This window comes from Cyprinodon variegatus, unplaced genomic scaffold, assembly GCF_000732505.1.
Source record: "Cyprinodon variegatus isolate N-32 unplaced genomic scaffold, C_variegatus-1.0 Scaffold301, whole genome shotgun sequence".
Lineage (NCBI taxonomy): Eukaryota > Metazoa > Chordata > Actinopteri > Cyprinodontiformes > Cyprinodontidae > Cyprinodon > Cyprinodon variegatus.
This window is the reverse complement of record NW_015150754.1, coordinates 650,713-662,551: the sequence shown is the minus strand read 5'-3', so window position 1 is coordinate 662,551 and position 11,839 is coordinate 650,713. Positions and strand designations below refer to the sequence as shown.

The window sequence follows — 11,839 nt, the reverse complement described above, 5'->3', positions numbered from 1 at the left end:
TATAACTAAGCTTGTTACAGTGGCCTACTTACAGAGTATTGAGGCAACTATTTTATTTTTTTCCGTGTTTCCAAGGTTTCCATGGTTTTAAAAAAATATATAATTATATTGTGCTCTGGACCAACCTGTCTCTGGATCACACTGGTGTTCACAAGGATCTAGTAGACGTCGTCCACACAGCTCATTGACCCAAGGTCCACTAGCATTCTGCTGGTAGTATAACAAGATCTGGGCAGGATTGAGCCAATCTGAAGCATCCAACTGGCTCCCCTGGAGCAGAATGAACCTTGATCCTTAGGAGAATGGAGAGAAAACAAGTATTAAATCTACACTAAAGAAAAATATGATTGGACAGGAAAGAAACATGGTTGGCATGGCAACAACATTATAAAGCAAAATAATGAATTAGAAGAAATTCAACATTCTATCCATTTCATTGACAGTTAGCAGTGGTTAAAAAAAAACTAGCATTAGATTCACATTTAGTGTCAATAACCCAAATATGTTAAAAAGATAAGGAATTATATCACCCGATCCAAGACATTTTTCAAGAATACTTGAGGCAAGTTTCCAAGGAAAATACATAGACTGTATATTTTGGGCAAATACAAGAAGTTAAGAACAAAGTAAAATTAAAGCAGCTTCTAAATAGATAAGGACAACAATGGTGAATATTTCTAATATAATTAGATGAACACCATCACAATAAAGACCATATTCACCAATAATTTGTTACTTTTACAATTTAATGTAACTGTTACTACTTTTTAGTTACTACCAAAAAATATAAGTCTAAGAAGGGAAAGAGATCCCTTTTAAGGGTTAGCTTAAAATAGAAAATATTGTGCTCTGTATCTGTCCATACAGAACCCTTGTAATCATAAAGATAAACTGACACATGGTGTAAAATTAAATGTAATTTAAAGATAAAGTTAGGTAAAGGAAAAATGCTTTGTTTTCTACAGTAACATACTATCGCTCTGAAGGATTTAGAAATGTAGGCATTCTTTTGAAAATATTCAAGTTAAATAAAAACCTACATAAACCATTTAACTTATAAGAATACAATCTTTTATCTTATTATTTTAGAGTAAATATTGTAATATAATCATAGACATTTTTGGGTCTGTTTTATCATTTTAAGTGTCTTTTGAATATGTACTTATATCTGCATCCTTAGTGTGCATTCCTGGTGCTCACACAATGACAATTAAGACATTCATTCATTCGCTATCCACAAATAAAATGTTAATTCATTAGTCACTTCTATGGACTATTGTGATTATTATCATAGTGCTTTAAATAACTCTCGAGACAGCCTAAGGCTTATTCATTTAGTTATGCCTCTATTGCCTGAGGCTTAGGGGCTCCCAGTCTGATCTGAGCATCTCTTTCCTCCTCTTCAATATTTTTTTGTGCTGTGAAGATGAGCTGTAAAATTATGAAAATATGTTTTTGGCAAAAACTGCAATGTTGTTTTTAAAATTTGTAAATAGCATGTTTTATGCTTTACTTTAACATTATTAAATCCCAGCACATTACTAAAATATGCTTAATGTCCAAAGCCAGTCTTATATAAAAAACAACAACAAATAAACAAAAAACTAACTGATTACAATTAAATAACTAGTTACAACGAATAATGGATAAAATCCAAATCAGTTTTCCCCATGGACTCCACTGTTCAAGTTAGAGTGCTAAGAACATAAAATTAAAATGACTTTGTTTTATATTTTGTGCATTTTTTGTGCATTTTGTCATACAGCATCAGCAAAAACTACCATTAGAACACTGAAACTCAACAGCCAATCAACAATAAGCTTCAGTAGGCTCATAAAGACTGATCAAATTACAAATTATTTTTTCTATATTTTTGTTTTAGGTTTCAGACGTTTATAGCAGAAAGCCTAATTTGATTTTTGTTGTCACTGATTAAAGTTGTTTTAATAATTTTTCCCATGAAAGACAAAAAATTGTAGAGAGCATTTTTCTTCTGTCTAAAATAAAAATGTTTTTAATTTTACAGACAATGCATGATTTGTTGAAAGCATATGCTGTTTACTCTTAGGTCATCTTGCAAGCTATTAATCTATTTTCCTACCACGGTTCAGTTTCAAAAAGCAGGTTTAGCACACTCAGAGACAAATCATCAACTCTGAATTGATCTGGGCTAAAGTTGGAAACTCTGAGATCTCAGTTTCATAAAAGTTGCTGTAAGTTATTTTAAACAACTCTGAGCAGGTTCACTCAGAGTTGAACACGAGTACAACAAGTATAAAAAGCCATTATCAATGGAGTTTCTAATTTTACCAGTCACCATGATGACAGGCAACAGGAAGTGATATTTCACCCCACTGAAACAAGAGATTTTAATGATGAAACTAGAGAAAAAAAAAATGTGAATGTGTTTAAAAGATAGAGCAACACATTTTAATTAAGTCTTTTATGGCAGGCCATTTTAACATTTATTAAAAGCATTCTCCTCTCTGCTGTTCCATTTGTAGATCACTAAAATAGGACTCTTCCTGGTCAAAATCCCATTTTCGACAGATCGGCCAACTATCCAGGTTGTACCCCGCCTCTCGCACCCATAGACTGCCGGAGATAGACACTGATCCCACCGCGACCCTGACAGGACTAAGTGGGAAAAATGAATGGAAATGGATGGATATCTAGAAATATTTACACATTTAAAATGGTCATTCTGACATTTAATAGCTTGACTGAATATCCATTTATGATATCTGAAAAACATTTCTTAATAGTCAAAATAATACAAAAAGTGACCAGTAACAATAGGAATATGGAGATTGGAAATTAGTTTCTAGACATCCAGAATGATTATTCTAGGTGTGAAGAATGTCATTTTGTTTGAAATGGTAATTTTAACAAGGAAATTTTTTTTTTTCCCAGATATCACAAATTCATATTCAGTATAGCAAAATGGCCTGACATAGATTGTGGTAACCTAAATCTGCATGTTGCAGACCAATAACAAAAAACTAATTTCCTGTGAACTGAGTTGTTTTTAACGCAAAGTAAAATGTGTGTGACCTAAATAAAAAGTATAAAGTAGGTAGATAGTAAATAAAACTTACACTTCTAGACATGGCCACCGTGGCTGTTATCAATGACAAACTGCATATTATCAGCCTTAAGATACCTAATAGAAGGTAGAGGAGGCACAGCCTGAAGTTATTCTATAGGACTGATGCTGTTTGACTGTGCAGTTTTATTTTTCTATAATGCTGTTTTCACATACAGTACACCAACGTTCTCTCTGATATCAAGCTCTGTTAAATAAATCTGTGTAATGCTGCAAATGTGAGGACAGATAAGGTCATTGACATATTAGATGGGTTGCAAGGTGAAACGGTAATGCTCACAAACATGATTTTCTAAATATGAAAGTTATGCATTAATTTCTGTGAATTAATGCTGGTTATTCTGTCATAAGATCGTCATCCTACATGCAATGTTTGTTTTTTAAAAACCTGTCTAACGGACCCAGTGAAAGTTTTTTTTTTTATTGCATGCACAAAACTATGACAAAGTCTCCAGGCTAAATCAGGAAATAAAACAACGTGATTACCTCTAAAGAGCAAAGACAGAGGACACCCTGAGTTTACTGAACAAAACCTGCTCCCAACCAGGATAGCTCTGGGGAGAATGTTTCTATGGTAACAGAAACAGAATTTGAGTAAACTCTCATTTTGAAATGGAGAAGTCAGAGAAACCCTTTCAGGTTTAGAAAACATATTCAGTAAACCTGCTTTTCGAAACTTATCCCTGCTATCTGAATTAGATAGGCAGCATCCAAACTAGGAACAAACTGCTATCTCCACATGCACTCTGTACTTATATAAAATTGGGTTTAAAAACCTACTTGTTTTCTGATACCATTAAGAATTTTTTTTTACTCTTTATATGATTTATTTAACTTTGAGCTCAACATTTTTCCTTTTTTGGGAGGTATATTTGTTATATAGTCTTAATGTTGCATTTGTGTAGTGTATGTGGCAAAAGACTTTAGTTCCAGGTAAATACGGCAGTACTTTCTTTGATCTTGAACTTAAAATCTAAAGTTTGTAGTTCATATTATGGATTGGATTGGAAAATGCTGGTACCAGCAAACATTCAAGTAAAGCAGTTAAGTTTAATGTGTATAAATTAAGATTATAACATGAAATAATCACTAATATGTTCCTTCTTCAGCTGTTAAAAGTTCTATTTTAGGAGGAGGCTATTTTTTGTGAGTGTTTTGTGGTGTTTTTTCTTTTTTGATATAGCTTTGAATTTCACATTTTTCTGTCTATTCTATTATGAGTTTTTCAACGCCAGACCTGCATTTTCTTCTTCTGGGGTTGACAACGCCTTTCACATCATCCATTGTGCCCCCTCAAGCCAAAAGATTACAGTACACAGTGAGCTTTTCTATATATGACATTTATTTTCATTTTCAACCACTAAAAGGTTTATCCAGTAGTCTTTTAACATATCTCTTGATGGGGAGTAGCTATTGTTGTCTTTTGTAAACTAAAATCTGTCTGGTATGATTATTTTTTCTGAAAATAAATCTGAAGAGAGAAGTGTGACTCTTCATTTGTGTGATTTTTCTTCACTAAATCTGAAGGCAGGCACTTGCGCAGCTGTTGGCATTAATAGCTTCTTTCCCCAGTTGTTGAATACAAATTCTCATCTGATTCACCACATTATGAAATCAGGTTTGATGAGATTGAGGGGACATTTATAGAAACATACTAAATTGATCATGGTTTTGTTATTCAACAGGCAAATTGTCATCTTTCATCTCTTTTCAAAGTTTGTTCCTAGGTGCCTCCTAGAATTTTAATAACTCCCTGGCAGACCAGTGTATACCACAGGAAAGCTGCAGCACACTGAATCAAATCAGACCTCCAGATGATAGATGTGTAGGCCTAGTGAGTCTAATATATTTTTATCGACATCTCACTCCTTTTAGAGCTAAAAAAAATATCAATAAACTTGCAGGAACCAGTTCATTGAGACTGTTTCTTATACTGAAATTTCTTATCTTTATTTTAATTTTGAATTCTATTAACAATGTCCCTCATGGTGAATTGCTTTGTAAAAACCTGCTCTCTTACCCACCCCTCCTGCTGCTGGGCGGGATGGGTGGCTTCTTCATCTCAAGCTCTGCTCCTTGATGGTTCTTTGCAGTATCTTTTCTTCTCCTAAAACTAAAGGCACTACAGTTGCTTTCACCTTCAAGGCTCTTTCTAGTTCTTGCCTGAGCCCTTAGTATTTCTCCAATCTCTTATGATCTTTTTTCCTGATGTTCCCATCATTTGGGGTGGCTACATCGATCCCTGCAGCCATTTTCTGCTCCTTATCAATTATCACAATGTCTGGTTGGTTGGCCACAACCATTTTGTCTGTTTGTATCAAGAAGTCCCACAGGATCTTAGCGCTGCCAGCTTGACAGACGGCAGCTCCCATTTTATTCTGGGCGTCTCTTGTTTGTATCCTGTCCAGATGTTTATGTACACCATACAGGCCACTTAGTTATGACATTCCATGTATTTCTTTTACCCTCATCTTACACCCTAATGTGAGATGGTGGATAATTTCTGGGGCTCTTTTCGCATGGTCTGCACCTGGGATCATACCTGCTATTGTAGATCGGGGCTTCTATTGCTCTGCTGCCCAAGGCCTGCTCCTCTGCTGCCATGATCAGTGCTTCTGTACTATCCTTCAGCCCAGCCTATCTGTCAGTGGTACATCCCATGCAAGGGTTTTCCCTCCTATGACAGTTCTTCCAGTTCCTTCATTTCCATCGTCCACTGTCTAAGACATTCACTAAGTGCTTAATTCCAGCTTCCTGATGTAATCTTGTAGCTTGGATATTTCATCTTCAATGGTGGCTCTGATGCTCACTAGGCCTCTGCCTCCTTCTTTGCACTTTGAGTCTAGTCTGTGGATAATGTATTTGGGGTGGAATCCACCATGCACACTGAGTGGCTTCCATTTTTTAACATCGGTGGCCTGAATTTCCCCCTTAGTCCAACTTATTAGCCCAGCAGGGTATCTTAATATGGGCAAGACATAGTTCTTGATTGCCTAAACATTGTTCTTACTAGTGAGGTGACTTCACACTAACTTGCCTTTGCCCTGAACACACCGAACCCGATTTTGCATCCGATCCTAAGAAAATTATGTCGTAAGTTATTTTTAACTACTTTTCATAATCAGTCTTACTCAAATGTGAGAAATCGTTTTAATTTGTGTTTGACACAGAGATAGAAGTGAAAAAGAAATGCACAGATCTGTTCACCCTGCCTAGTCGGAGCCTCTCTATACACAGTTAGTGTGACATGGAAAAAATATCAGATTGGAGATTTAAAAGTGGCATGCACCCAATCTGACCTGGCCTTTACTCATTGTAGATACAGTGGCAGTTGCTGCTTTCCTTTACCACTTCATGGTTGCCATTTGCCTGTGGTAAACCAAGCTAGTTAGATGCCAAGATGCTATTCTACCTCTTATTCTATCATCATAAGTCATTTGGTCAACATTGGATCCTTCAGAGATCCTCACTGAACTTCTGGTGAATTTTGCAGCATTGAAAGTAAAGGGCCCAATTCATTTTGCACGACCCATTCTTCAGTTTTAATTTGTTAAAAAAAAAGGTTAGAATATCCAATAAATTTTGTTCCACTTCATGATTTTGTCCAGCTTGTTGTTGATTCTTCACAAAACATTACAAATTTATATCCTTATATTTGCAGCCTGAAATGTGGCAAAAGGTTGAAAAGTTCAAAGGGGCCAAATACTTTTTCAAGTAATTGTACCACTGGCAAAGAAATTCAAGGAGGCTAGTTGCATTACATTATGTAAATTAGCCCCAACAGTGTGTAAAATTACCCTCTGGAGCTGTTCTGTTAAAGCCTCAGAGGCTTTTTAGCTAGCATTGGTGGACAACCAGGATCATGAAGACCAAAGAAGACATCAGAGAGGTCAGGAACAAAGCTTGAGAAATTTACAACAGATCCTAGGTTCATTCATGTTTATAAAGTTTCCTCAAACATTTTAAGCCCATTGCATGAAACTTTGAGAGGTTATTGAGCAACATCAAAGTAAGAAACACAAAGCAGTCCACCAGGGAAGAGTTTGAGGGGCCTATGGTATCTCTTCAGTAACTGCAGAGACCCACAGCGTAAATTGGGGAATCTAGTGTCAGAACAACTATAAAGCAGGCAAGTCACAAGTCTGACCTTTGCAACTATGTGGCCAAAAGTAAGTGTGTGATTCCTTTCTGCTGCCTCCTTCTGGGGTTGCTAATCCAAGTCTTTACAATTTAGACACAGATTTGACAGAGTTTATATGATAAATGACTTTCCTGCCACAAACCAGAAAAGTCATATCAAAGATGCAGACTTAGCCCACAAAACCACAGAGGGACAAGTAGCTGTAAGTAAGCAATAGTTGCAAATAAAAAAAATATATAATAGCAAAATGTTATCAAACAGTTTAAAGTTTTTTGTAAGCCATGTAGATGATCTTTATGTATGTAAAAAAACATGCTAGCCAGATAGGACTAAAATTTTACTTTTTGCAGATTCACAAAAACTATATGTCATGCCAATTCCCCTTAACAAACCAAGACCAGCGTAAATAATGCTAGTTGGAGCATTGTGCATCAGGGACACTTCTCTTTAGGAACAACAGGAAATTGGTGAGATCCGATGGGCTAAAAAGCTAAAAGCTAAAAGGGAAATCTGTTAGAGCCAGCAGTGAAATTGATACTATGTGGAAGACACAACTTCCTGCAGGAAAAACAAAAAACTAAATCATACAGCCATAGCTGCAATGGATTCACAACATATTTAACATTTTATGTTCCAAGACCAGTTTGAGTATAAACATAAATGGAATGGAATCTGTGAAAGGTGTTTTTAATCTTTCTTCATGGATGCTCATCTTTAAATGCATCCGAGTTAAAACTAATCAACAAAAAAAGAACTATATTTATCAATTAATTTATGGATAGAAATGTAGGCATACATTTCTATCTATAAATGTAGAGCACTAGCAAAGGGAAAAAAATAAATTAAAATATATTTGTTTTCATAATGTATGAGAAGCAAAAAAAGGCTTTAGGTTCATGAATACCTTTGGAGGGGACTGTATTTAAAAGGACTGAAAGGGATAAGGGTTTCTCTGTGGGTGTCCCTTTTCCCTAAATGTGCTTTTATGCTTTAAGGGTACATCTGTCATGAGGTGAAGCCCAGGAGACCAAAAGAAAAAGTAGTCAACCTGGCATTTACCTTTGTCTTTAAGAGCAAAGCAAATCAGCAGCTCACAACAAAGCGCTGGCACTTAGTTTGAGAGATCTAGAGAACTAAACTCCCCGGAGTGCGGCAGAAAAATACCAGCTCAGCCCCCTAGGGCTTTGAGCTTCCTAAGGAGTTTGTTAAGAAAGGCTGTATCGACAGTCTCAAACTGTGTAAAGCTTTACCGTCAGCTATGAGGTGCTCCGGCACATGTAAGATTACTCGAACTGAGAGGCTGCAGGCGAGGTGAGAGGAGTAAACTAGGCCGATCACACAGCTGATGACACTGATCAGGGTCAGGGTGGTCTTGTTGATGGGACTTCGAGGAGATCCTGCTGTTGGGAACAGATAGACAGAGAAAGAGGGAAGGAGAAGGAAAACACATATGATTTTAGATATATAAAAAGGACATCCCTGTGCTGTCTTGCAACCTTTAGGTACCACAAACATACATGCAAACACTCACAAACATGAACACACACTGCTCACAAGAGGAGTTACTCCACCCATTCTACAAAAACGGGCTTAGCTCCCATGAAAAGGACCTTTGGATAAAAAAAAAAAAGCATCAAGCCTTTGGGAGCTTAGATTGGGCATGGCTCAGTAGTGTAGACCTAGGTTTACCTTTGAAGGGTTTCTAACACCCATGCTGAGATGTGTGAGGAGAATAAAGACAGACCAAAAAAAAAGAGAAAAAAACTGCTTAGAGGCTGCTTTGCAACCAACCTTCTTTCCTGCGCTCTCCTTTTGCTGTCAGAGTAAAAATGTTTCCCTTATCTCTTTTACTCCAGAGTGCAACACAGAAAAATTTTAAATATGACCTCATACCCACAGGATGGATGCATACCTCTATGTATGCACACCCACACACACACACAAACCACATGTTGACCTTGAATGCTGGTAACCACACTTATATTTTTGAAACAGTAACTTTTACACTGATGCCAATTCTAGAATGAATTGTCACTTTTAAATTACTTTGGCAGAGCTTGTTCTTTCAGATGCTGCCTAAGGCTAGGCTTTAAACAAAGGCCAAATAGAGGGCTGACCTTTTGTATATTGCTAAAAAACTGTTTATGTAATCAAACAACTTATCCAGATATGGGATTCAGGCATCATCTCCCTTTTTTTTAGCAATTTTTGTTGAATATCTTCCGTTAGCATTGTGGACAAAACTCATACTTAAATTTTTTATTATGGCAAAAAGTCCTTGTATAACTTATACTATTTTGGGAATATGTTTCATAATCTTTATACAGACAGGAAATGACAAGAAATAATTTCGTCATGCCTCAGAAATCATTCTTTCCTCTGGATGTAAACAACACAGATGGGGCATCATCACTACCACCTTGTTCTAATTAAAGATGTTGCCTATACTTCCGGAGGCATTGCTGTGTATGTGACACCTGTGCACATGACGGGGGGATAATTGGCTTGGAGGCTTTGTAAAGGCTTGTAACGCCTTTTGACAGCAGCTATTATTTTGAGGGCATTGTTTTGTTTTGTTTTTTCCTCCTTCATCTCCCTTCCACAACCTATTACTGTACATCAAAGCTGCAAGGACAAGGCATGCTGACAGATAAAGCGTGCTCCACCACTTCACTTTGACAGCATTTGCACAGGGTCCTCCTTAGAAATAATATTTGTCTGTAATATTATTTCAAAATAGAGTGTTCTTCATATTGCAAGATGCAACACATATTACACCGTACTCAATACGGGGAACCTCTGATCTCATGATCTTGTTTGATTTCCACCAACAAGATTGTATGCAGATGGAGTGAGATCAGTTTCACATGCTAGCAATCACTATAAATTACTATGCATTTATACATTTCCTTTACTTGGCAAATTTATGTGCAAACACCAATTTAGAACCATCCACTGGCTGTATGTACAGAGTTTACTTGTCATGCGTTGTGACAGAGGCAATACCATCAGTGGGATAAATTGTCTGTAGGTGTACGAGTTCCTCCTTACCCCCAGAGCCCCACGCGCTGTTGGCGTTACCATTTCTCATACCTCGACTCCGGCGCCGACTGCGGTTCGGGTCTGTGTAAAACGCCAGCTGAGGCTCGCTGTCTGCCTCCGTCCCAGAGTCCCCGTCTGGGTTCAAGAAAGTTGAACCCGCTGTTGGATTCAAACAAAAATACACCTCTAATGAAAAAAAAAAAATGCTAGTGGGGACTTAGTCGGAGTGTTATCCTTTTAGTAACTGAAATGTAAGTGATGGTAGCCGGAATAAAGATGTTTCTGTGAGGATAATGTGCAGCCTTTTGAGTGCTCAAATGAAAGAAACGTGACTAAAAGGAATCACATACTGAGTTTTTAAAACCTGCCAGCACCTGACAAAATATTATTTAGCATATGATGGCATTTTGGGTTATTATCAAATGAAAAGTCAGATAAATGATCAGAAATAAAAAGCGGATGGTTCTCAAACTATGAACATCAATTTTGGTATCAAATATTACAGATTTTCAGCCAAGCAGAGGGCCAATACAGCCGAAATAATTGTTGTTCATGGATTTTCGGGTAAATAAAAATGAAATAAAATTAAATTAGACCTTATGTTTTCTATTTCACCTTACTAAATTATTATATCATTTATAACGAAAAATAAAAGAGGAAATCTTCCAATCATAAAGACGATTTCTTTTTTATTGTTTTTTTTGTTGTTGCTTTCATTAAACTCAACTCACTTAAAAAAAGTAACCGTAAAGTTTATAATTTCAAAGTGATTTGAGCAATCAAGATGTTGAAGTCATCACCTCCGATCTTCTAATTTACAGCATTTGAAATCAAGAAGACTCTGGTTGTGTCTGACATCTAACCCCTAAATCACTATAAGTTGTATAGCGGGGACTATATCTTGGACTTTATAGTGAACTCAGTTAACTGACTGTTTGGACAGATGATCACTATTTTTCAGTTTCTTTTGGTCACATGACTCTGCCTCCACGCATGGTGCCTATGCCATCTTTGTTATTTGTCACTGCTGTCGCACAGTGTCAGCCTGCAGCTCTCCTCGCAAAGCACTATGGGATTCATCTGCTCGACTAGTAACCATGCATGATCACTACTTTTTAAGGTGCACTGTGGAAAATTTCGATTTAGTGGAGGCAAGTGAGGACAATCAACAGTCCTTCCAGCACTAAATTAAAACAGATTTTTAAGGGAAAAAAACTTTACGTACAACCAGTCCCTGATTGGATGCAGCATTACTAATTTAATAGATCTGTCTGGTGTGTGAAGGCACCATAAAAGGTACGGTGGACCAAAGGGATCGATAAAAAAAAGAAATTACAGAAGGACCACAAAAACCACAACACAACTCCTTAAGCTAAACAGAAGTTGAACTAAAGTGGATGCTGTCCTTAAACAAAATTCTGTTTAACCTTTCAGACAGTTTCTCAGTCAGATTCTCACAGGGTTGTGGTTATAGAGATGAATTGAAAAATAAAAAATGTGAAGTAAGAAAAAACATTTTTATCACAATGATTTTAAGTTATGTAGGTAAT

General features: G+C 36.6%; 1 protein-coding gene across 1 annotated transcript in view; it reads right to left on the bottom strand.

Moving 5' to 3' along the window:
• The window catches only part of astn1 (astrotactin 1), a gene marked incomplete at its 3' end in the record, with an annotated part of 379,756 nt that overhangs the window by 249,753 nt on the left and 118,164 nt on the right, over positions 1-11,839 (bottom strand). The window contains exons 6-8 of the mRNA XM_015384050.1: positions 10,299-10,448; positions 8,498-8,647; positions 126-293 (exon numbers count right to left, since the gene is read on the bottom strand). Coding sequence (XP_015239536.1) covers positions 126-293; positions 8,498-8,647; positions 10,299-10,448 — 468 coding nt within the window. The remainder of the gene's footprint in view (positions 1-125; positions 294-8,497; positions 8,648-10,298; positions 10,449-11,839) is intronic.